This window comes from Gobius niger (genome assembly GCF_951799975.1).
Source record: "Gobius niger genome assembly, chromosome: 16".
NCBI lineage: Eukaryota > Metazoa > Chordata > Actinopteri > Gobiiformes > Gobiidae > Gobius > Gobius niger.
Window position 1 is genome coordinate 28,785,757 of NC_136867.1, and position 26,226 is coordinate 28,811,982.

General features: G+C 41.4%; 3 protein-coding genes across 3 annotated transcripts in view; 1 reads left to right on the forward strand and 2 right to left on the reverse strand.

Annotated features, from left to right (window-relative positions):
• Window positions 1-275: 275 nt before the first annotated feature.
• On the forward strand, window positions 276-1,939 carry yipf6 (Yip1 domain family, member 6). The gene is made up of 2 exons (XM_079574097.1): window positions 276-838; window positions 1,557-1,939. The coding sequence occupies exons 1-2, from the start codon at window positions 506-508 to the stop codon at window positions 1,896-1,898; spliced, it is 675 nt and encodes a 224-aa protein (XP_079430223.1). The 5' UTR covers window positions 276-505; the 3' UTR covers window positions 1,899-1,939.
• An 8,303-nt stretch (window positions 1,940-10,242) lies between these two features.
• LOC306975889 (uncharacterized protein) lies at window positions 10,243-20,824 on the reverse strand. Its single transcript, XM_079573687.1, has 6 exons — window positions 20,572-20,824; window positions 16,208-16,417; window positions 13,587-13,860; window positions 13,190-13,399; window positions 11,530-11,740; window positions 10,243-10,565 (listed from the first exon to the last, which is right to left on the reverse strand). The coding sequence occupies exons 1-6, from the start codon at window positions 20,782-20,784 to the stop codon at window positions 10,328-10,330; spliced, it is 1,356 nt and encodes a 451-aa protein (XP_079429813.1). The 5' UTR covers window positions 20,785-20,824; the 3' UTR covers window positions 10,243-10,327.
• A 1,119-nt stretch (window positions 20,825-21,943) lies between these two features.
• Window positions 21,944-26,226, reverse strand: part of LOC306976398 (uncharacterized protein) — a 30,869-nt gene continuing 26,586 nt past the window's right edge. The window contains exons 16-20 of the mRNA XM_079574315.1: window positions 25,515-26,132; window positions 23,849-24,123; window positions 22,620-22,734; window positions 22,487-22,556; window positions 21,944-22,316 (exon numbers count right to left, since the gene is read on the reverse strand). Of these exons, the coding sequence (XP_079430441.1) occupies window positions 21,997-22,316; window positions 22,487-22,556; window positions 22,620-22,734; window positions 23,849-24,123; window positions 25,515-26,132 (1,398 nt within the window). The 3' untranslated portion in view covers window positions 21,944-21,996. The remainder of the gene's footprint in view (window positions 22,317-22,486; window positions 22,557-22,619; window positions 22,735-23,848; window positions 24,124-25,514; window positions 26,133-26,226) is intronic.

The window sequence follows — 26,226 nt, forward strand, 5'->3', positions numbered from 1 at the left end:
TATATATTCATGTATTATGTATGTATGTATTCATGTATTTTTTGAAAACTTTATTTATACTTTTTTTTTTAACAATACAAAATAACCCACACAAAACTTCAAATCAAGCCCTCCCCTTGAAACAAACTAAGCCGAACAAACAAAAAACGAAAAGAAAAAAAACACATTATATTCATGTATTATTAACTACTATAATCATTACTATATTACTGTTGTTATTATAAGTAAAAATATTATTATTAGTTAAAAGAGACGTCCCATATTAACTTTTGTTTCCGAGTGTCCTTAAACGCGCAGCCGGATGTGCGCGAGCGTCTCCTGCGGCAGTAAACAACAGCCTCCACCGCTGACGTGGAGCTGTCAGTGGATCTACGAGTTTATCCGCTTTTATTCAACATTCCAGACTTCGATCGTGATTTTTACTCGAACATATAACCATTAAACACGCCACGTTTCCGGGACTTCGCTCTGTGGACGGTACAAAGTCAGAAACGGTCAGTTAAAGATGGCGGACGATGCTAGCCGACCGTTCGCAGGGCTCGCGGACGTGTCCATATCGGAGGACATCGCGGTGGAGGGGGACATCTCGGTGCCCATGGGGACCTCCAGGCGGGACGACGAGCTGTCCACGCTGGACGAGCCCGTGAAGGAGACGGTGCTGCGGGATCTCCGGGCCGTGGGGAACAAGTTCGTGCATGTGCTGTACCCGAAGAGGAGCTCGGCGCTGCTGCGGGACTGGGACCTGTGGGGGCCGCTGCTGCTGTGCGTGACCCTGGCCCTCCTGCTGCAGGGAGGAGCGGGGGAGAGCCAGGACCAGGGGGGCCCGCAGTTCGCAGAGGTAAACCCGGGGGGGCAGGGGTTAGGTTTTAGGGCGTTCTGGACTAGTCTCTGCTATTGTTAACCTCTTAACTCCCGCCTGAACCGAGAGGATCTTTTTCCTCACATCAGATTTTTTTTCCATCATTTTTTTGTTGGGTGTTCAACTCATTTTTGTAACTTTTTTGTTATTTTTTTGGTCATTTTTTCATCACATTTTTGTCGTTTTTTTGTCACATTTTTTTTTTTTATTGTCAAATTTTTGTCATTTTTTGTCACATTTTTGTCATTGTTTCGTCAATTTTCTATCAAATTTTTGTCAATTTTTTTGTCACATTTTGGTCATTTTTTGGTCACATTTAAAAAAAAAAAAAGTCAAATTTTTATCACATTTTTGTCATTTTTTGTCACATTTTTTATCCAGTTTTTGACAATTTTTTTGTTAAATTTTATCGCTTTTTTGTATTTTTTTTGTCACATTTTTTGTCATTTTTTCGTCTATTTTTTGTCAATTTCTTGTGACATTTTTGCCACTTTTTCATCAATTTTTCGTCCCTTTTTTGTCAATGTTTTCTCACTTTTTTGTCACATTTCCATCCTTGTTTTCGTCTCAGTGTTGTTGCTATTTTCTCACCTTTTTTCCAGAAGCTTTTGGACTGGGGTAAAGCCAAACTGTAGAAAACGTGCTCGGTCCAGGTGGGAGTTAAGGGGTTAAACACGCCTGTCCTCTTCCTCCTCAGGTGTTCGTGATCGTGTGGCTCGGCTCCTTCGTCATCACGCTGAACTCCAAGCTCCTGGGCGGCACCATCTCCTTCTTCCAGAGCCTGTGCGTGCTGGGCTACTGCATCATGCCGCTCACCGTGGCGCTGGTCGTCTGCCGCCTCGTCCTGTTCCTCGCCAACAACTCCGTGAGCTTCGCCGTGCGCCTCCTGGTGGTGGCCGCCTCCTTCGGCTGGTCCACCTTCGCCTCCACGGCCTTCCTCGCCGACAGCCAGCCGCCCAATCGCAAGGCGCTGGTGGTCTACCCCGTGTTCCTCTTCTACTTCGTCATCGGGTGGATCATTCTGACTTTCTCACCGTGAGGAAAACCCTCAAAAGACAAAAATGAAGCCAGTTTCGGGGGTTTTCTGTAATGGAGCTGACCCACCTCGTGACATCATCAGGTGCAGCAGCGCGTTTTGACTCGCACTGGATGTGACTCGAACTCATACACTATATTAGAACAAGGTTAACCTCTTAACTCCCGCCTGAACCGAGAGCATTTTCTCCAGTTCAGTTTTACCCCAAATCCTGTAGGCCAGTGTAACGCCTCATTTGAAAGCTAAGACCTACAAAACTAAATTGATCTTTTTCCTCACGTCATCAGATTTTTTTTCATCACTTTTTTTGTTGGGCAGTCATCTCAAATTTTCGTGACTTTTTTGTCACTTTTTCGTCAAATTATTCTCAATTTTTTGTCAAATTCTTGTTATTTTTTTTGTTTTTTGTTTTTTACATTTTTTGTCACTTTTTCATACATTTTTCGTCAATTTTTTTGTTGGGCAGTCATCTGATTTTTGTCAATTTTTTGTGACTTTTTTGTCACCTTTTCGTCAATTTTTTTAAATTAAATTTTGTCAATTTTTTCCTCAATTTTTCGCCAAATTTTATTTATTTTTTTGTCAAATTCTTATCACTTTTTTGTCAATTTTTGTCACTTTTTCGTCCATTTTTTCCTCATTTTTTCATCAATTTTTTCTCTTTTTCGTCCATTTTTTCTCACTTTTTTCACATTTCCATCCTCGTTTTCGTCTCAGTTTTGTCGCTATTTTCACACCTTTTTTCCAGGAGCTTTTGGATTGAGGTAAAGCTGGAGAAAATGTGCTCGGTTCAGGTGGGAGTTAAGGGGTTAAAACGGGAGGAAAAGTTGATTTGGTCTAAAATAAGTGCTTTGAAAATGAACTCCTTTTTTCTTTTTTTTTTTTTACCCGATCTGCCTTTGAATGACTACTGACCCGGATGGACACCAGGGGGCGCCGTGGCTTTGCCCAGTTCGCTGGTGTTTGTTGGAATGTTTACAGTTGTGGAGAAGTCGTAAAAAAAACATGTAAATATGCACAAAACAATTATATGAATGTCTTCCTGGGCTATATTACGGATTTTTCTAAAACTCTTATTTTGAAGTCACTTTGGAGTCGCAGACGAGGGAAGGGTTTTTATGAAAATAGTAAAACTACTGTGTCCACGTCCCAGTATATTATATTATTTTGGTAACACGCTTGACTTGTTCATTAAAGGACTGGTTCTATAGATACAGACGGCATCGCGTCATAGGAGGGGGCGTGGCTTCACCGAGGGGGAAAACAGAATCTTTCACTCTTTTTATCCATTTTCTGTTGGAATACGAACATATTTATCACACATGAATAAAGTCAAGCGCAGAACCTCTGGCCCTCAAGATGATTTTGAGAAATATTGTTATGCCAATAAGAGATCAAATACCTGTTAAAGCACTCTAAAAATGCGAGAAATAGTGTCTTTTTATGGTGTATCTTTTAAATGTCCTGCAGAACATCCCACTTGGTCATACATAATGTAAAACAGTGATTCTCAACTGGTGGGTTGGGACTCAAAAGTGGGTCGCGAGTCAATAGGGAACTTTTTTTCAATATTTTCCATCTGAAACTACACGGAAACACACTGGAGTCTGCTAAAGTTAATATTATTGGGTTGTTTTTATCATAATTTCAGTCTTAAAAGCAAACCCACAGCTTATTCAATAAAAACATGTGTGGCAAATACCATGTTTTATACAATATATGACAAATTACAGTTTAATTTGGGTCGCAGCTTGTCACTAAGGTAATAGCGGATCTGGGAGCTGGACCACTTTAGAACCACTGATGTAAAACTTTGGCATTAGTAGAAAACGGTTCTTAACTTTAGACTACAATGGTGAGGTTGGGCCCTCAATGTTTTGGCATCGATGAAGATCGGCCCTCCACAACGCAAACTTGCCGACCCGTGATATAGATGTTCATTCACAGCAGATTGTTCAGTAGAAGCGGAAAAACGGCAGTCGTAGAATAATTTTAACCATTTTCCATTTAAAATAACTTATATTTGAGCAGCATCAGCTTCGTGGTCGTATAAGCTACGCAGCGGTGGAGTGATCTGTGAGAAAATAGTCCCTCAAAATGCGATCATTCATGTGATGCAGGTCAGTTATATTCCAAAAATTACTTTATATGGTTAGTCTGGCGTTATAAGTGATTTGCCTCAGGTGCTCTGTGGAGCGGGTCACACTGTTTTTAATGCAGGCTAGCTGATACCATAGACATGCACTAGCCTGGCACTAGCCTAGCGCCACGAAACTCTTCAAATATAAGAAAATATCTCCAGAAATCAGCAACACTCTGGATAACTAGGAAATGAGGTCAAAAATCCTGAAATATCCCTTTAACCTCATTTGAAAGCTAAGACCTGCTAAACGTATTCTAACTTTTTTGTCACGTCGTCACTGCGTTTTTTCATCTTGTCGCGGTTTCTTAGGTGTTTTTTGTCGCTCGTCTTTTTTTCTTGTCTTTTTTTGTCAGTTTGACTTTACCCAAAAAAACAAAACAAAACAAAAAAAAGAGTCTTGAAAAAAGCGTCAAAATGGCAACAGAATGAGATGAAAACGAGGATGAAAACGCAACAAAAATGAAATGAAAAATGTCGAAGGAACACGAGGAAAAAGATGAGTTTAGATTTTGAGTTATGTCGGTCTATAGGCTGTGACATTTTAGATTTGAGTAAAGCCGGAGCGGAGAAACAGTGAAGTCAGACCCTCCTAAAAACAGAACCTTGAGGCGTTCTCTCCCGTCTGCGGCTCCAGAAGTTCAACACAACGAATACATGATTTTGTACGTTTGTTTCCGTCACGAAGCTCGGCCTGAATTCCAAAGCATTTAAATATTTTTCTAAACTGTTCGAGGAGAAATGGACCAGAATCTGGGACGCGGATCGACCAATCGCAGCACAGGGCGGGGAGTGTTTATAGCTAATTTATGATGATTTAAGTATAATAAAAAGTAACAAATCAAGCTGTTGTTTGTTTTTGCCATGTTGTTTTCAATGCAAAACCGGCTGATTATTTCTTATTGATGAAGAATCACTAATACGAAGGACAGAGGTGCTTATTCTCAGTAAGAGGGAGAACAGGGCGGGTTCTCGTCGCAATCAAAGAATGGATCTGGATGAGGCCTAACCTGTTTAACTCTCAGTTCGACTGACTTTAGTCGATATCTCCATGGAAACGAGCTGGAGATGGTTAGGTTATAGTCATGTTTTAGCAGAGGCCGCTTAGCACAAAAGCACGTTTGTTTGAGGTACTTTTCAATGGTGAAAATATCCATCATAAAATAAATGCTTCTATTTCAGTTTTGTTTATTGGGTTAAATCTTACGCGGTGTGGCTTTAAACGATTACGATTTTAATTGATTTTATTTGAAACAAACTTTAAAAAGTCTCCTGAAAACTGCTCAGAGTCCTGCTCATTAATGTTTCATAATGCAGCTACAATAAGGCCCATAAGAAAGCATTACCTTTATTTGTTTCAGATATTCCTCGTCTGCTCTCAGAAGTAAAACCGCTAAAAGGGGGGGTATTATGCAAAATTGACTTTTTCAAGCTTTCCATCATGTTATTATGTCATTCCCTCATTAAAAACATGCCTGAAGTGTTGCCTTGGCACATTCACGTATTTTTGAGTAATCTGTAAAAACTCTGATGGCGGCCATTTTAGGGATAGGTTTGCCTGAGTCCTCCTAGGAACGCCCCCACCTCCCGGAGACGCCTCCGAGCTTTCGTCACCAGCCGAGTAACCGACCACTGCTCCTCAGCAGAACCCCCTCCCCACTGATGCCACAGACAGCGTGTGGAGGGGGCGTGTCTAAAGGCTCAGAGGTTCTTAAAGAGACAGAGGCCTATTTCAAGACATTCACTGCAGCCATTTTGAGAGAGACATTTTATACAAGGCAGTTATTCTAATTTACTGCATTTACAGCCCAACAGAAGGTTTGGTCATCATTGTAGTGTGATATAGACTGGTGCTATGGGACTGAAAAAAGCAGAATTTAATAAGCCAAGGAGTTTTCAAAAGTGTTTAAGTTTTATCGTCTTCACGCCTCTGCTGTGATTGACCTGCTGCGTCTCCATGGAGGAAAGGGGCGGAGTTAAATGGTCGGCTCAGGAACTCCTCCAGCGGACACTGACTTTGCTCCATTAACATCGATCGATTGTGAAGGGAGTCGGTGGATTGGTCGATTACCAATAATCGTTAGTTACAGCCATATATTTATTTATTTAGACTTTTCCTTTTGTTTGTTCTCTAATTGGTTGTACTTAGCTTTTTTAATTTTGTTTATTTTTCTGTTATGTTTTTGTGTCTCTTTATGTTGTCCTTATAAACATGTCCTGACCTAATAAAAAAAAATAGAAAAGGCACAGGAGCAGATCAGCAGAAAGTCTCTGCTTCTCCACTGGAGTTTTTTTTATCACCCAGCCCAACCTGGCAACCTGATCAAGAGCCTGTGGTTTAACACTGAGGCAGTCGGCAGGGAAGAACTTAATGATTATAACTATTCTAAGTGTCAAAAATGCAGGGGTTTTTTTTTCTTATATATCCGCCATTACTGCGAGGATCCACATGAAACAAAAACAGTCACAAAGTTCAGAGTCTTCTCTGTCTGCGTGTGTCAATGAAGGTCCTATTACTTTCTCATAAAAGGTGTCCAAAAGTAGGAAACAATATTCAAAATGATATATAATATGAATATGTCATAACCTCTGACCCCGGCCATAACCAGGGAGAGTTTACAGCCTCTAGGCCAGAGTAACTCCTCATTTGAAAGCTAAGACCTAAGCTCTTTCCTTGTTTTTGTTGTCACGTTTTCGTTTCCATGGCTTTATTACAGTTACATTACACTCAAAAAGTAAAACAGCTTCAGAAAATGCAAAAAAATGTGTCAAAAATGGAACAAAAACATGAAAAACAAAACAAGGAAGAAGCTTAGATGAGTCTTAGGTAAGAGATTAAACTTTCCAGAAACCACATGACGCGGACACTGTAAATACAACTTTAGTGTTCGCTTTTCCAGTCAAAAAGACACATTTCTCAAGCTACAAAAAGGAAAAAAAAGAAATGTTTGTCCATTTTGCAAAACGAAGAACGCGACGCACAACTTTACAGAACATGAAAAGTAAAAAAATAGAGGCGGCGTCACATTTACAGAGCGGGAACGAAAAAATCTACAACATGTGGAGGAAACGATGGAGCATTTTGTGAGTTCAGAGTTTTCTTTCTGCTAATGAGTGTTTTTACATCATTTCAAAATAATCAAGACTCGACAGAACAGGTTTCAGTGTCTCAGTTTAACACAAGTGCTTTCGGTTTGATCAAAAACAAACTAAATAATGCTCGGTTAAGGCGAGACGCTGCAGAGGAAGAAGCATTTCATCAGAACAGTGGACACAATCACATCAGCTCAGAGGGATTTGGGTTTTCGTTTACTTTTGAAGAAACTAGCTATGAGTGAAACACAAGATTCGCATTGGCTTTTTGGAAATTCAAAAGGAGTTAAATATTTAAAAAATCCCTGTGAAAAAAATCTTCCACATGAGTCGGAGCCTGTGGAGTGTGGAGTCTGTAGGAGAGAAGTGCAGATGTTAAAGTGGGATAAAAAACCTCAATTGGAGAAATACGGAAACAATTTTCAAAACCTGTTTTCAAAATGTTCAAAAATGTTTCAAACTTTTTTTTTACTTTTCCAAATGATTCCAATCTTTTTTTTTCGCTTTTTAATTTTTTTTGTGTTAATTTTTTTTCTTTTTTTTCAAAACATTAAAAAAAAAAGTGCTCTAATTTGTTTTGTACTTTTCTAAACCGTTCCAAAATGTTCAAATCTTTTTTAAATGGTTAAAGTGCATATGACAGGTTTGTTTAGTGCTTTTGAATATATAACATCAGCTGCATAATGATCATTTTACTTCAGTGAAACTTAAATGGAGAAATGTTGGGTAGAAAAGTTATTTTTGTTGGAATTTTGAAGCTGCTGACAGGAAGTAACATAGAAGTATATGCCAAAGTAGTTTGACTCATTTCCCATTAGCTTAACATGGTCGGCACGGCAACAATTTTAAATTGTTTACCTTCTACTATGTCACTTCCTGCCGCCGTCCAATGAGGAAGTGAAACTATAAACGTCACAATAATGACCAAACTAAAGAAAGCTGGTCACAATCTTTAGCAGAATCTTAAATATAATCGTGTTAAAGCAACACTAAGTAACTCTTCCCCCTAGAGGCCATAAGCGCAACTGCAGGTGTAGTAGAAAGTTACGATTTTTTAACTTATTAATTGTCTTGGAGAGTAAATACTACGCTGACAGGAAAGGCGAAGGGAGAGAGGGTTACTGTGCATCCAATTATACAATGGAAAAAAAAAAATTCACTCAAACTTGGCTGTAAATACTGTTTAAATTGACGTTAGCCCACAGTTAGCTTTGCCCGTTAGCATGTTAGCTTCTTCTTCGTGATTCCATTAGTGTGTATTGCTTTCTCCGGACCGGTGACAGTCAAGTTGCAAACCTGGTTTTCTGGTCAGAGACACCAGGGGGAGATGAAAGACCCTCCAATCATCCCATAAACACTTGTATCACCCCCACAGGGACTACGGAGAGGATTTATTAAGGTGAACACGTGACTTAGTACTGCTTTAACTGTGTTTGACCAAAAAACATATTTGGATCACGGCCTTTCGTGCTACACATGGATCCCAAACATGTCAGTATTTGTGAATGAAGACGCCATGTTGGAGCCACTTCCTGGTTTGTCTGTTTTTACTCGTTCCTGCAGCCTCTCGCCTCGAGGGAAACGCGTCTAATACTGAACTTCACGCCGCAGCGACTCTTTATTCACTTTGTTAGTAAGAAAAAACTAAATAAATGGCCGCTCATCTGGTTTGCCGTCCTGTGACATCACCTGCAGACCCTCTACAGGCGTGTCAGTGGTAAAAAGGCTTCTGCTTGGGCTGCACGGTCTCACCAAACCACCGGCATCGCCAAAAAAGGGCTACATTCTGGCTCAACTCATCGAATGCCTTTAAATCCTGTTTTTAACACCCATTCCGGCACAATTTGATTAAAAAATAACTTTCCACGTGAGGTTTAATGCAGCGGCCCCCGAGGTGCAAAGTTAAAGGCGAGACGCTGCAGGTGAAGAGGGAAAAACACATGTAGAGAGATCAGTTTGAAACTGTAGATCAGGCCCCCAAATCCGGCCCTCTAGCGCAGAACCATTGGCCCTCAGGAGGATTTTGAGAAATAACTTCACACAAATCAGAGGTACTTGAACCAGTAGAGTTTAACCCCTTAACCCCTGCCTTGACCGAGCACATTTTCTCCAGTTTGGCTCTACCCAAATCTAAAAAGCCTCTCGATTGGAGCTCACAGCCTATAGTAGTAACGCCTCATCTGAAAGCTAAGACCGTCAAAACTGATCTAGGATTTTTCCCCACGTTGCCGCCGCGTTGTCTTCACTTTTTTTTATGCATATTTGTTGCTTTTTCATCACGTTTTTGTCGATCTTTTGATGCTTTTTTTCCCCCCCAAGAAGCTTTTTAGATTTGGGAAAGGTCAAACTGGAGAAAATCTGTTCGCTTCAGGGGTTAAGTACTGTAAAAAATGTGAGAAACACTGTCAATTACTTAAACATTTCCAAACAGAGCACCAAATTAAGGTCATACATTAAGCACTGGCATTTGTAAGGTTTACTTTTGACTGAAATGGTCAGGTTCGGCCCTTGGTCTTTTTACAATGAAGAAAATCGTCCCTCGACCGAGCAAACTTGCCGACCCCTGCGGTAGATTAATGACATAAATATGAAGGGAAAGTGATTTGCTCAGAGGGATTTTGGATCTTGTTTTAGTTTTAAAAAAAAATCCAATTTCATCTTGTTTTGTAGCTTCAAAACTCAATAAATCAGGCGGGAATTTGATACAGAAAAATCCCTCGGAAAAAACGTCCCTAAAGCTTAGTCCCTTTGTCTGCACATGCACCTGTGTATATTCCTCTCTCCGTCTTTCGTCTCCCACTAAGGAAATGACCATATTTGGATCACAGCGTCATCTCGGTCACAGCCTTTCCTGCTACACATGGATACCAAACCGTATTTGTGAATGAATAAGCGCCATGTTGGAGTCACTTCCTGGATAAATCTCCGGCTCAAAGCGACAAAACATCAGAGAATGAACATGTTTTTCACTGACATCAAACTAAGATGTTAAAGGGAAAACTCTCATTGACAAATTCATATTCACACCTGCAGCGTCTGGCCTTAAGTCATAAAATAGATCAGTAATAATAAAACGTTCTGGCATCGTCTCTTCTTGGTTTGCGACTCTAATCCCCATCAGCACCGTCCGTTCGTCGCTGAAATCAGGAATCCCAAACCAAACCCGGCGTCCACGGAGCGTCCGAGAGTCTGGCCGGAGTCAGTGCTCCTCGTACACGCAGTCGCACTCCCGCAGCACGTCTCTGGGGGGCGCCTGCGTGCACACCTGCAGCCGGTTGGCCGTCAGCTCCTGCAGCTGCTTGATGAGGCTCAGGACGAACGGCGTGGGCCACGTTTTCCCGTTCAGGCACCAGCGGTCCACGAACAGGTCCAGGCGCTCCAGCTGCTGCAGCCGGTGGAGGTTCAGCAGGTCCTTCTCCGGCTCGCGGCGCAGGAACCTGAGACCATAGGTACGGGCAGGGAAGTGAGGCCGGGGTTTGTGCAACATTCTGCCTTAAATATATACAACGTTTATGGGTGAGGGGGCGTTAAAACTAAGATGTTAAAGGGATATTTCAGGATTTTTCACACAGGGCCTCATTTCCTAGTGATCCAGAGTGTTGTTGATTTCTAGAGATTTTTTTTATTTTTATTCATGCAGTCCTTCTATTTGAAGAGTTTAGCGGTGCTAGGCTAGTGCTAGGCTAGTGCATGTCTATGGTAACTAGTAGCCTGCATTAAAAAACATCTGACCCAAGCACAGTGCACCTGAGGCCAGTGTTATTTTTGACAACATATTTTAATTTAGTTTTAGTCTTAGTCTTTTGACAAAAATGTAATTCGATTTTAGTCTAGTTTTAGTCGACTAAAATTAAGACGAATTTAGTCGACTTTGCATTGATAATATTCATTATAATCATATTTAATCTTGTTCCTCTGCTTCATGGAGCTGCTCCACATGAATAAAGCTCAGAGCTGATCCTTTGGCAGTGATTTTAAATGATCTGAGGCTCTTTCAGACGCTCAATAGAAGTCTGGATGATTTCAGTCTCTCCCTTTCATCTTTATTTAGTCTTATTTTAGTCGACTAAAATATCTGGACATTTTAGTCACAGTTTTAGTCTCATGAAAAACTTTTAATTTAGTTTTAGTCCAATTTTAGTCGTCAAAAATAACACTTTGAGACATGCACTAGCCTAGCACTAGCCTAGCATCACTAAATTCTTCAAATGTAAGGACTGCATGGATTAAAAAATATATATATCTCCAGAAAACAACAACACTCTGGATAACGAGGAAATGAGGCCCTATGTGAGAAATCCTGAAACATCCCTTTAAGTAGAAAACTAGCTACAACAACATAAACCACTGTGTGAAGAGTGCTTCCACCCGCCGTGTCTCTCCCGGAGTTTAAAGCGTTACCGTATGCGCAGCGTCCTGAGGTTGGGGAACAGCGCGGGGAGCCGTCTGCACAGCGACACGTTGGAGCGGTTCTGTTCGATGTCGAGGTGCGTGAGGCCGGGCACTCGGGGCGCGATGTTCTCCATGTCCTTTAGCGTCAGCGTCAGGCGCAGGGTCAGCCGCGTCACCGAGGGGGGGATGGCGCAGGCGTAGCTGGAGATCGAATGGCCTCCTGGGAACAAAACAAGACGATTTATTTTACAGTATATAAAGCAGTTTCCTAAACTCTCATAACACGCTGAGGCCAATGTGACTGAACTGCATTAAACCGTATCTGCCCCAAAGTAGGACCAAAATGGCGGCGGCCTTGACTTTATTTGTACAGTGTCTTTCACAGACATGGTCACAAAACGGTTTACATGGAACAATTTCCGTTCACTCCACACTCAGATGGAAAGCCCCCCCTTTTCTCCCACCCCTCCAGAGCGTTTCTGCGTGTTGCTCAGGGAGTCGAGCCGTATTGGAAAACTCTCATTGATGAAACTTTAAGAGTAACCAGGGCGACGGGTGACTTTCCTTTATGAGGGACAGAGCTTGCTGGAAGAGTAACAGACTCCTTTGATCGTGGGTCGGGTTAGGGGAGGGGTCACTCATTGCCGACATCGTTCATTACATTCAGCTACGACTCATTCTATCATCTGTACAGCAGGTTTGTGACGTAGATCTGCAGTGGATTTTGGGAAGTGACCTAAAGAACGCTTTTGTGTAGCTCAATGTGTACGAGTTTGCGTTATGTCTGCGCAGAGGGGAGAGTGAGCGCAAGGGGGTTCCATTTACTGTAACATTCATGTAACTGATCCTCAAGTCAATCAGGATACGTAACAGGACCCACTATAGCAGGGGTAGGCAACGTCAGGCCCAGAGGCCAAATCCGGCCCTCCAGCATGGAAGGTCTGGCCCTCAAGACGATTTTGAGAAACAATAAACTAATCAGAGATCGAAGGGATGTTTACCTCGTAAGCCCTACTTGAACCGAGCACATTCTGTCCAGTTTGGCGTTACCCAAATCTAAAAGCTTGAAAACTCTACAAAAATATACCAAAAATATAGCCACAAAAAAGTGACAGAAGCAACAAAATAATGACAAAAACATAACGAAAATGTGGCGAAACCAAGACAAAAATGTAATGGAAAAAAAACAACAACAGAAACACACAAATTTCGTTAAAAAGCAACAAAAGAACTACAAAAACATGATAGAAAATTACAAAAAACACGACACTAGTGTGAAAAAACATGGCGGCAATGCAACAAAAAAGTTACGATCAGTTTTGCAGGTCTTAGCTCCAGTTAAGAAGCTTTTGGGTTTGGGTAAAGTCGAACTGGAGAAAATGCGCTCGGTCATGGCGGGTTCCTTTACATTTCTTAGCAGAACAGCCACTTAAGTCATAATGACAAACAACTGGCATTTGTTGAAAGTGACACTTTATTTCAGGCGACAATTTCGGGGGTTCGGCCCTCGGTCTTTTGACGACGAAAAAAATCGGCCCTCGATCAAGCAAACTTGCCTCCCTCTGCACTATAGGCCTACACTAAAACTCCACGAAACAGCGAAAGGCCAGCCCAACCCCTTCTCACAATACCTGCCCTATTGTACATGTTTTCAGTGGTGTTGGATGACCTGCGATGGTGAGGTGCTCCAGCTGGTACAGCGGGGACAGCCAGCGTTTGAGCCGGCACTCCAGCCCCTGGTGGATGGACTTGTATCGGACGGTGAGCGAGCGCAGCGAGGAGAGGTTCTCCAGGGCGGTTTCGGGGAGGATGGCCTCGGGGTAATCCACCAGCTCCAGAGACGTGAGCGCGGGGCCGCCGTACCGGAACTCGTCAGCGTCTGCAGAGAGAGACACCATCAGCGTCACGGCGGAGGAAAGGAAGGGAAGACACATCTGTGCAGCATTTAATATGAAATAATCCATCAAAAATCCTAAGAGGCTCTGATTCTGTAAGGTTTAATGTCCTGGAGGGAAATGCCTCTGGGTTAAACCATCTCCTGGGGGATCTCGGTTTGGTGTGAGTACCTGTGAGGCCGGGGTCGGGCGGGCTGAAGTAGTCCTCCTCCAGCGGCTCGGGCGGCTCCCCCTTCATGCCCCAGGACAGCGTCTCCAGGCGGGTGAGCTTCTGCAGGAGGCTGTGGAAGGCATGGCAGGGCACGGGCCGGATGGTGCTGCCCCCCAGGCCCTCGGCGTGTTGGTGGAAGAGCAGCGAGCGCAGGTTCACCAGGCGAGAGGCGGCGGAGACGAACTCCACCGGCCACGGCAGACGCACGTTACAGACGCTCAGCTGGGTCAGACGCTGAGGGCGGAGTTAAAGACTCACATTATCACATCAAGACTGTGGCAGGAGGAAACAGCGAGAGCTCAGAGTTCATTCAGCCGGATACTTAAGATTTAAGCTAGGATTTATATTGAAACAAATATTCCATTACCGGTAATTCTGTTTGCTTTTATTGTGATTCTATCAATCCTAAAGCACAAGTAAAGAATCAAAATTGTGTTACTTTCTAAGCTTTAGATAATAATGCACACATTATACATAAAATACTCTATTATACTGTATAATGTAGAGTATCGAAAGTTTGGATACACTTTTTAGGGATGCACGAAAACACCCATATATTTATGTTTATATATTTGCACTTTATTTTGTGACATTAAAACAATGGAACAGTTCTGCCCAAAATGTATAAGTAAAATATGCAAGTGTATAAACATGGATCGAAGATTTGACTTTGGTTTTTGCCACTTTGGGTCCACCTTTCTAACAGCTCAGCATTTTTGCAGTGGATAAGATAATAAGATAACACTGAAGCAAGTCTCTTTCCTGCACTGGGTTAATCTGTGCTTGTGTGTGGCAGAAAACACAAGCGGCACAGCTCAGGTCATCAGTGGAAACTTCTCTCGTTCACAGAACTATCGGCTTTATTTTCTCAGAAATACAAATATAATTAATCAGTTTAGGACCCGCTCTGGTCGAATGTTAAATTGAGCGCAGGTCCTCACATTTCCTCATCTTTTTCACATTTTGTTGCGGTGAAACTGTGACTTTGTTGTAAAAGGTTAAAAAGCTCTTCCTTCACGGAGAGCACCTTCAGAGCGTTGTTTACTCTTCATATTATTCAGCTAAAACAGAGCAGAAGTCGCACGGGGAGAGAGTACATGAATATGCTGTCCTGAATCTGCAGTAGGAGCGGAGCCGCCTGGAGAAGCAGCGAGCTGGAGATGCACCACACGTCCATGATAATAAAGGACTTTTAGTTCCACTTTTGTTCACCGTGTGCCTCGGATCTCTTTCTTTCTTTCTTTCCTTTCTTTCGTTCAGCGAGCCATTTCCTGCTCTAGTAAACTTTTCGGTGTATTCCGTGACATAACTGTATATCGCAGGCCTATAAACTTTCTACAAATATGCACGAAACTCCATATTAGAAGGTATTATTGAGTAATATTAAGGTGAAAAAAAAAAAAAGGAAACATTTTTACAACAACAGAGAAAGCTGTATAACAGGGGTAGGCAACGTCAGTCCCGGGGGCCAAATCCGGCCCAGAACCTCTGGCCCTCAAGATTTTGAGAAACATTATGACAAGAAAGCACTTTAACATTTTTAGGGTTAAATGGGAGAAATACTGTTAATACACCCAATGAGGCCATAATATGAACAACTCTGGCATTTGTAGAAAGTGCACTTGAATAATAATAATAATTGGAAGGAAGAAATGACAGAAACCTACTTGAATTAAGAGATTGAATCTAAAGTTTGATTAGATTTGGTCTGGTCTTAGAACAGATAAAACATCTTATCGCCAATGGAACAAGTCATTATTCTCTTAACTCAGATTATATTGTATAATTTCAAGTGAAGAACAAATCTTTTTAAAAGCAAAAGTTCATTTGTGGGTTTTATGTTTGTTCCATTGGCATCAGCATTTGTATCTTTATCTTAGATTAGTCCAAACAAACTCAAATTCAACATAAAGAACCTTTATTTAAGCAATTGTAAGTCATTTATCTCAATTAAGATGGTCTTTTTTCCATTTGCTTCGGCCCTCGGTCTTTTTACAATGAAAACAATTGGCCCTCCATTAACCTCTTAACTCCCGCCTGAACCGAGAGGATCTTTTTCCTCAAGTCATCAGATTTTTTTTCTATCATTTTTTGTTGAGTATTAAACTCATTTTTGTAACATTTTTGTCATTTTTTGTCAATTTTTTTATCACATTTTTGTCACATTTTTTTCGTCACTTTTTTGTCACATTTCCATCATTGTTTTCGTCTCAGTTTTGTTGCTATTTTCACAGCTTTTTTCCAGAAGCTTTTGGACTGGGGTAAAGCCAAACTGGAGAAAATGTGTGGGAGGTTAAGGGGTTAAGAAAACTTGCCTACCTCTGCTGTATAATATAACTGCAGCATTTTAAGCCCCTATGTCTGTTGTGGTACATGTAGGAACTCAAGGTCACATGGCTCCTTATTCTGCATTAACAAACGCACTGACTCCTCTGTAAACGCTAAACGACAGCTCTGCAAAGTAAACCAGGATCTTTCCTATTATTATTATTTGTATTATTGTGTTACAGCAGCCGTAGAGCGTCCTCAGTCAGTGTTTATATTACATTTATAGATTTACTCCCTGGTTTTCTCTCAGTACCTCCTGCAGGTGGTCGGCCAGGTCCCAGCTGATCATGCGCTCCTGCCACGTGGCGTTGCGGATCCCCAGTTCCCGCAGTTCGGGGAAATGCGACAGGTTGACCAGGTACTTCTCGCGGTAAAGCCTCCCCCCGTCCACGAACACGATGGCGGTGAGCGAGGGCAGGAAGGTGATCAGGCGGCGCCACTCTTTACGCCGCAGGTGACGCACCTGAGGCGGGAAACGGCAAAGAAACAACGTCGTTATCCTCGTTTGACCCGTCCTGCCGTGGGTTAAACCTGCTGCAGTCGGGGCTGGCGATAACATGACTGGCTTTGCTCAAAGACACGGTCAGTGTTTAAACTGAAGGGAACATACAGCGTTAAACCTCTTGAAGAAAGCCTCAAAATAGCAACAACAAAGAGACAAAAATGAGGATGAAAATGCAACAAAAGAGCGACAAAAACGTGGCAAAAAAGCGATGTTACACTGGCCTATAGGCAGCGACCTTATGGATTTGGGTAAAGCTGAACTGGAGAAAATACTCGGTTAAGGCAAGGGCTAAGAGGTTAAAGCATGAAAACAGCGATATTGCCAAGTATTTTGCCTCTTTAGGCTCTTTTTGTTACTTTTTTGTCATTTATTTTGTCACAATTTAGTAGTTTTTTTTAAATATAGTTTTGTTGCTTTTTTTGTCAAATTTGAGTATTTTTTGGTCACATTTTTGTAATTTTGTTTTTTATTTATCAAATTTTGGTCATTTTATGTCACATTTTTGGATTTTTTTGTCACATTTATGGAATTTCTTGTTTTTTTTTGGTCATATTTGTGTAATTTTTTTGTCACATTTTTGTAATTTTTTGTTTTTTATTTGTCAAATTTTTGTACATTTTTTGTCATATTTGTGTAATTTTTCTGTCACATTTTGGGATTTTTTTGGTCACATTTACGCTGCTTGTTTGTCGCTATATTGACGCCTATTTCCAGAAGCCTTTAGATTTGGGTAACGCCGCACTGGAGGTAATAACACTACAACACTAACAAATTGTAATTGTTATTAATTTATTTTCACAGAATTTCACAATATCAAAGAATCGTTTCATTGATGACGACATGATTCATCAGTAGATCATCACAAGTATAATATTCTAATCACATAATTAAAGTAAAACTACTGTGTACTGTATTTTTTCATTTTTGATTGACTGCGGAATTCTTCCGCAGTCAATTATTGGTTTTCATGTTCTTTATTATTATTCCTCTTCCATCTTTTTCCGGATTTTCTAGAGCTTTCAGCACCTTCATGCTTTGTACAATTTATGCAAGTTATGCATCAAAACGTTCCGCATGTTGAGGAGAAGGGTGCTATTACTTTTGGGACTTCTGCAACTTACGGTTTTTCCGCAATCGGCCAAAATGTCGGAGATTTTTCCCATTGACTTATAATGGGGCTGCCGCAAATCCATGCTTTTCTGCACTTTTTTCTGCATTTTCTGCTATTTCTGCACTTTGTGCAGGTTCAGCTTCTGCAACTTGTGGGTTTTGAGAAAAAATTGTCCTTCTGCAGTTTTCCAGTTTTTTTATACGGGAGTTTGAAATTTTTGCATTAGTGTGTATGGGGGGAATCCAGCCAATGGGGAAACTCCGCCTTTCAGCCATTTGTGCAGCTTCTGCCAATCAAGCACTGAGGCCATTTCAACAGTTTGACCAGTTTATGGAATATAAAAATTTATGCAATATTAACAATTTATGCAAATTAACCACTTTATGCATTTTAAACCGTTTATGCAACTTAAGAGTTTATGCCATTTAGGATTTATGAATTTTAAAGAGTTTATGCAATTTAGATAATTTATGCAAATTAATCCATTCATGCATTTTACCACTTTATGCAGTTTATACAGTTTATGCAACATGACATTTATGCATTTTACCAGTTTATGCAAATTCAGCAATTTATGCAATTTGAACAGTTTATGCAATTTCTGCATTCGCTTCCCGCAATTCCGCAGTCAATCGCAATGGCGCAGCCATTGCATTTCTAGTTATAATTATTCTTTATATTTTGATTGAATATCAAGGCTCATATTTAGTGAGCATTAGATTCTTTAGGCTCTTTTTGCTGCGAGTTGTCATAAACTCTCCATACGATATCGAAAAGAAAATTGACGTTTCTCAACAAAATAATTGCTGGCGTAGGAAGGAGATTTTCCTCGTCTTATCATCTGGGCAAATGTACAGATTTAATAAATATTAACCATGACTGAGTTTAAAATGTTCATTTCTCCAGCTAAGTCTTGGCTGAAATCGAAACAGGACCATCTGTAAACAGCACTGAGTTTGTGTAAATGATTCATACGGTGTGAATGGGTACGATTTTTAGGGTGAAATGTTAATGTATCGTATCAAGGCCCAATCGGGACTGGAGTCGAAGATGAGCACTGGCAATAAACCATGTTTATGCAGTGCTTTTTACTTCGATTAGAGTAAAATGACCTCAGTGTTTCTTGCTTGAGTAAACAAAGAAAGAAAGAAAAAAAGAGTATGTAAATATTTAGATTAGACAGATCATTGAGAGAGAGAACATGAACATTTCCTTCTGGTTAAAGGAATAGGCCACCGTTTTCACATACTGAGATATGTTCTTACCTCACTTTAGCCGAGTTAATATATCACCGTCTGGTCTTTGTCCGTGCGCTCTGCCAGGCAAACGGAGCCTCTCCCACATGTCACATAGCTCCAAAAAAGCTCACGATAAAAGCTACAAAGCTCTTCCACGTGTTTCCTATTTAAATAAAGTCATGTGAAGTGTTTTCATGCGAAGTATATTTACCCAGAAATGTAACATGTCGATTTTATAAGCAAATAAAAAGGGGGACTATATTGTGAGGCGTAATGATACGAGGAGCAAAACGTCCGCGCAGTAACTCCTAAAGACTTCCCCGCTCACTTCCGTCAATAACCTTTAGGAGTTACTGCGCGGACGTTTTACTCCTCGTATCATTACGCCTATGTGCTGCGTATGTGCTCCGTTTGCGTGACAGAGCGCACGGACAAAGACCAGACGGGGATATATTAACTCGGCTAAAGTGAGGTAAGAGCATATCTCAGTATGTAAAAACGGTGGCCTATTCCTTTAAATACATAACAAATGAAAATCATATTGCAACATCATCAATGAATGATCACACTTGGACTTCACAGTGAGTTCAGTGACACAGCAGCGAACAGGGCAGTTCACGGCTTTTATCTGCACTTTTTATGTTGTTTTTAAACTAATGTGAGTCTGTGGAAAACGTGCACAAACTGCCACAAACATGGCGGATCAAAACAGTGGATTTTCCCGAACTCTGCTTTACTCCAAAATCGAATTAAGTTCAGATAAATTCAATAATTTTGACCAGCCCTCATCTTAACCTCTTAACCCCCGCCTTGACCGAACACATTCTCTCCACTTCAGCGTTACCCAAATCTAAAAGCTTCTCGACTGGAGCTCACAGCAATAGGCCTACAAAACATATGTGTTTTATTTTTTTGCTTTTCGTTACTTTTTTGTCATTTATTTTGTCACAATTTAGTATTTTTTTTAAATATATTTTTGTTGCTTTTTTTTGGGTCAAATGTTAGTATTTTTTGGTCACATTTTTGTAATTTTTTGTTTTTTATTTATCAAATTTTGGTAAATTTTTTTATCACCATTTTTTTTATTTTTTTGTCACATTTTGGTCATTTTATGTAATAATATTTTTTTCACATTTGTGTCATTTTTTGGTCAGATTTTTGTAAATTTATGTCACATTTTTGTCACATTTTGGGATTTTCTTTGTCATATTTGTGTAATTTTTCTGTCACATTTTGTAAATTTATGTCACATTTGGGGATTTTTTTTAAAATATATTTGTTGCTTTTTTGTCAAATTTTAGTATTTTTTTTGTCACATTTTTGTAATTTTTTTTTTTTTATTTGTCCAATTTCGGTACATTTTTTTTGTCACATTTTGGTAATATTTTTGTCATATTTGTGTAATTTTTCTGTCACATTTTTGGATTTTTTTGTCACATTGCTTTTTTGTCGCTATATTGACGCTTGTTTCCAGAAGCCTTTAGATTTGGGTAACACCGCACTGGAGGTAAACATGCTCGGTCCAGGTGGGGGTTCAGAGATTAAACACCGTAAGAGTAACAGGAGGAACGGGAGGGCATCCGACATAAACAATGACAACCTGCTGGGGAAGGTGAACGGTGTAACAGTTACTCCGGACCGTTAAACCCGTTACTAACGGTTCTTCCGCGACTGCCGTTTGGAAAGTGTGACAGACATAAAACAGATATAAAACAGATAAAAGAGGGAAAAGCGAGGGAAAAGCGGGGACCCCCTTCTCTCACCGACACCCGTGTGATCCTGCGGCGGCTCAGCGTGTCCCAGAAGCCGTAGGTGTAGCGCCTCAGGTCGGTGAGGAACACGGTGTAGCCCCGCCACAGGGCCGGGTGGTCCGTGAGCAGCTGGAGCGAACGGCAGCAGCAGCGGACCGAGTGTTTGTCCGCCGTGTTCAAGAAGCCGAAGATGTGGACCACGACTTCAGGCGGCAGCTCCTCCATCAGGCACCGACACCAACACTACCGGGTCCGCGGCTTCCTCCGGGGGCGAGCGGGTTTAGAGCCGCGCGACCGCCCCCTCGTGCTCCGGAGAGAAACGACTGACCGTAAAAAAAAAAAGCTCTTAACCGCTTAACTCCCGCCTGAACCGAGAGCATTTTCTCCAGTTTGGCTTTACCCAAATCCTGTAGGCCAGTGTAACGCCTCATTTGAAAGCTAAGATCTACAAAACTCATCTAAATGGATCTTTTTCTTCATGTCATCAGATTTTTTTCCATCTTTTTTTGGGAGGGGGGGTATTCAACTCATTTTGTAACTTTTTTGTCATTTTCTTAATCATTTTCTTATCGTTTTTTGTCATTTTTTGTCACATTTTGTCTTTTTTTTTTAATCATTTTTTTGGTCATTTTTTAAATCAATTTTTTTTTCATTTTTTGTCACATTTTTGTAACATTTTTTGTCATTTTTGTCTTTTTTAATCAATTCTTTTGTCATTTTTTGTCACATTCTTTGTCTTTTTTTGTCACATTTTTTGTCTTTTTTTGTCATTTTTTATCAATTTTTTGGTCATTTTTTGTCACATTTTTTGTCTTTTTTTAATCAATTTTTTCGTCATTTTTTGTCACATTTATTGTCATTTTTTTGTCTTTTATTGTCACATTTATTGTCATTTTTTATCAATTTTTTGTCGCATTTTTGTCGCATTTTTTGTCTTTTTTTAATAATTTTTTTTTGTCATTTTTTGTCACATTTATTGTCAACAGGAGAAAATGTGCTTGGTTCAGGTGGGAGTTAAGGGGTTAAAAACCATGAAAACTAACACACGTCATAGCTTTTTTTGTTTTTTTTAAATAAAACTTGTTTTCATAGTACAATTCAACACAAAAGATAATTGACTTCAGCGCTACTTAACTAACTACAAAGTAAAAATCATTAAAAATATAATTTACGCCGCAAATTTGTAAGTTTGCCTTCACTCTAGCAGGAGCAGTGAAGTTGTAAAGTGAGGAAAAGCTTGCTGTATAACCATATTTATTTAATATTTATTATCATTAGGGTAAAACTTTCAGAAGGACGGAGCATGAAAACATTATTTTATTTTCCCTGTTCACTTGTTCTTCCTGTGATTTCATCAACAGCTGCCATGATGAAGAGCCTGTTATTGTCTTTCCCTGTTAGGGTTCATAAATGTGTCCCCTGGTCGCTGTAAACAGGTTAAAACTCCAGGACGTGGCTCATCGGTTCAGAGGAGCTCATTTCCACCTCCTGCCTCTGTCCGTACACGCCCTGCTCCACGGCGCCCCCTGTGTCCCCGCTCTGTAACAGCGTCTCTCTGCAGCGGGACGCCAGGCTGGAGAAGAGCTGGGAGCCTCGCCGGGCCTCGCTGACCCCGCGGCTCCTCATGCTCCTGCTCGGGCCCCGCTCCCAGCCCAGAGACTCCTGAGGCAGCAGCAGAACCCCCCCGGGCAGCTCCAGCACCGACGCCGGCCGAGAGAGACCGCCGTGGAAGAACTGAGTGTTCATCACCGCGTCCGCTGAGGGGAGAGATGTGAGGTAAAGATTCTGTGGTGGACAGTGTGTTCCTGTAGATCAGCCCTTCCCAAAGTCCAGCACATCACGGACCCCGTTATCGATAAACCTTTAACACCCCCGCAAAGACACTGAAGGTCCAAGGACGTGCCTCCATCTTTGATTAAAATCTCACCGATTCTGTTGGTGGTGTCCTCGGTGGCGCCTTCAAAGAAACACACGTAAACCACCAGCCCCGCTTCGATCTGAAACAGGAAACAGTTCAGCCTCTGAGATCAAAGATAATCTGACGAACAAAGACCACAGACCTGCGCGTACTGCGGCTCCGCTCCGTGAAGTCCGTCCCGGGTCTTCACTTTGGCTCGACTGCACTGCTGCACGACCACGCGAGCCTCCAGGGGGCGCACACTGGCTTCAGGCGCACTGGAGGAAATAACCAATCAGATACAAGAGCTAATAGTCTAACAATAGTAACAGTACCTCCATCTGCAAAATATTTTGTACAATTTTCAGTCAGAACTAGTTTCAGACCATAGCTTTTGTGTTTTTGATAAATGTAATGTAGATGTAATGCCAGTTTAAATCTGATTTAATGCTTTTTAATGACTTTTAAGGCCTTCATTTTGACTAATTATTTCATGACTTTTAATGTTTATTAGCAGAAACCCTAATCAAAGTCAGGTGTCTATCCAGAATGAGGTGCTGATTGTGAAAAATAATATTATAAGTCCCTTTATTGCCTTAACTATTATTAATACATTTAAAGACATTAGAAACAAGATTTGTTTCCACAGAATCATCTGAATGGACAGACTCAACACTGATTTAAAGTGACAGTCTGGAAGTCTAAATGTTTCGACAATCTGGTCTTTTTCTCCCTCCTTCCTGGATCTCAGCAACTAACCAGAGTCTAGTATCCTCCCCCGTCGACCAATGAGAAGAGTTTTTCCTGTGAACCAGCCTGTCAGGTCCAATCAGGAGGGAGGGGGAGGAGCTTGATGGTTTACTTCTCCTCTTTTTGCAAATTAAGAAGGGCTTTCTGGTTAAAGAGGGGAGGAATTTGATTGTTTACATTATTTCAATTTCACTCTTTCTTCACTTTGCAAACTTACAGACTATCACTTTAATCAACTTGACTTTTGCAATGCACTTTTTGGAATCAGCCGCACATTATTTACACGGCGACAGCTTGTTCATAATGCAGCTGCAGCTCTTTGGCTTTTAATTTAGATTCATTTATTAGCCACTCTCATGTTGTCTTTATTGCTCCATCTATTCCTAGTACTTATTTTATCCTTCCATTATTTGCTTGTTGGCTAATTTTATGATGTGTCAAGCACTTAAAGGTACACTACGCTGTTTTTAAGTGCATTAGGAATAAAACTGGACTGTAACACACTATAACAGTAGATTCATTCAGTAGCATTTCTTGATTTGCGTTATAACAAATAACATCACACTCACGGGTCACCCCTTGTCAGTGAAAACCATGAATCTATTATATATTCTATTATTCTATTATCTAGTATTCGTGTACCTGTCAGTCGTCCTCTTCTCTCCGAGCTCCTCCGTCTGTAATCTGTGCAGCATCACCACAGGTTTGTAGGTAGGGCTCGCGATCGGCTCCGGGTCAGGACTCCGGACTCTCTTCGTGGGATTCTCCTCTTCGTCTGGGAACACCTTCCTCTTCAGAGGGCGCCCCCTGCTGCTGTGCGTGGGCATGGGCGTGTTGGCCGCGGGGCTTGGGGCGGTCTCCTCCTGCTCCTCGTGCTCAGGGTTCGTCTCATTTTCTGCTTTTTCTGTGTTTTGTGCCTGTAAATGGTTAAAAAGGTCAGGATTAATCTACCCTCCTGAGACCCTGTGACCTCATACCAGGACATTACATTTTTGCCTCTTGACACAATGAGAGTCACATTTGTACATCTTTGACCTGTTAGCCACATTTGGGGACACTGCCCACGCCATCTTGTGGTGATATCATAACATTACACCAATGTCAGTGAGAAGACGACGGCGAGAATATCAGCAAAATCCTTCTACACACAAAGAAAAATGATCCAGGTAAAAAATCTATCCAAATGATATGAATAAAAGACATTTATTTATGTACAACACTGTCTCTATCATCATGTGGGGATTAAAATGTTACATATTTTAGTAATTGTGGCCGTGAGGACATCAGTGAATGTGAAGCACTGGTTTGAGGACATTGGGACGATATAACGTTATTTATTCTACCATGTGGTTTAGCTAAACTTGGGACTATTTAGATGGTTTACAGTTGTAAATAGTTATTGTAAGTGGCACATTTGCATAGTCATGTTGTGTAAATACTAAGTGGTATATTGTTGTAGAAATAAACGATATAGCTAGCGTGCTAGACAGCTAGCCTACTTAGCCCAGCCTCTATGATAGCCGTCTGTCTCAGATGTAGATTTTAGTTTATGTTTTGTATATTTTTATTTTTTTCACGATCCGATACTGATATTCGATATCGGAACCGACACTGGAAAAAATACGATATTGGGTATTGGCTACAAATATCCGATACTGAACGGATACCAGTTTTGGCTCTCATCGCCTGAAAAACACAACTTTTACTAACTAAATCTAAGTGAATATGGGCTGCAGATCATTTTGAAGCTATGAACCTGGAGAATTTAACCGCGGAGTTTTAACCTCTTAACCATAACTACTTATTATATTAAGCTGAAATTTTGAATTTTGACTAATTAGGACCTTCTGGCCCTAAACAGCAAATTATATTTCATAAGGTTATGACAGACCCACTGGCCTCACATGAGGACATTCATTTTCTGCAAAAACTACTTCCTGTACAACATCACATTTTAGTTATTATACTTATTAGGTCCTACTTATCCCAAATAGCAAGAACAATTATAAAATGCACACCAGACAAACTCTGGGGTCTCAGGAGGCTACACCATAATGACTTACGGTGAGACGCTGCAATAGCCTCCTCTCTACGTCCCACCACTCATCTCCAAAAACTGCAATACATCCAGAACTCTGCTGCCCCGCCTCCTCACCCACACCCGGTCTCCTCCTCCTCACCTACAGGTCCCCCCATAACCTGGCCCCGCCCGACCTCACCGACCTCCTTAGATGATCAAATGTGCTCCTCAAACGCTCTGATGGTCAAAAGTATGGGAGTGTTACTCATCCGTGCCCGTGAACGTTACCTTTTGTCTTCTGCCCGTCTGTTTTGCTCCTTTCTTGCTCTTCGGTTGAGGTTTATCCGTCCACAGCTCAGCCACACGGGCCGGGGTCGAGCTCAGGACGATGGGCTGGACCTGTGCAGGGCCGGGTTTGGAAAGCGTGGTCAGGGTGATGGGGGCTCCGGGCTGGACTCCCACAGGGCCAGAATTCGGGGCCTGGGTGAGGGTGATGGGGCGCCCGGGCTGGACTCCCACAGAGCCGGGTTCAGGAAGCGGGCTCAGGGTGATGGGGGCCCCAGGTTCACGGTTGACGGTGAGGATGAAAAACTTGGTCTGGGCTGGGGACTGGGCAGAAGACTGGACGTTGGTTTGGGGCTGGGCTTGGACTTGAGGCTTTCCTTGAGTTTCAAATGTGGTCTTGACTCGAGTCTGAGTCTGAACGGAGGTCCTGTTTGGCCTCCGGACCTGAGCCGGGACTTGGCTATGGACTCTCTTCAGGACTCTTATTTGGGTTCGGACTGGAACCTGGACTGGAGCCTGGAATGGAGTCAGGAATGGAGTCGGGACAAGAGCCTGGAATGGAGTCTGGACTGGAGCCGGGACTTGGACTTTCTTCTGGGGTTCGGGCTGAATCTCTTTAACCTGAGTCACAAATATCAAACCGTTCACACAGAATAACAACGTATCGTTCAACATGTGACAGAAATTTTTTTTTTTTTTCTATATTTCTTTTAAT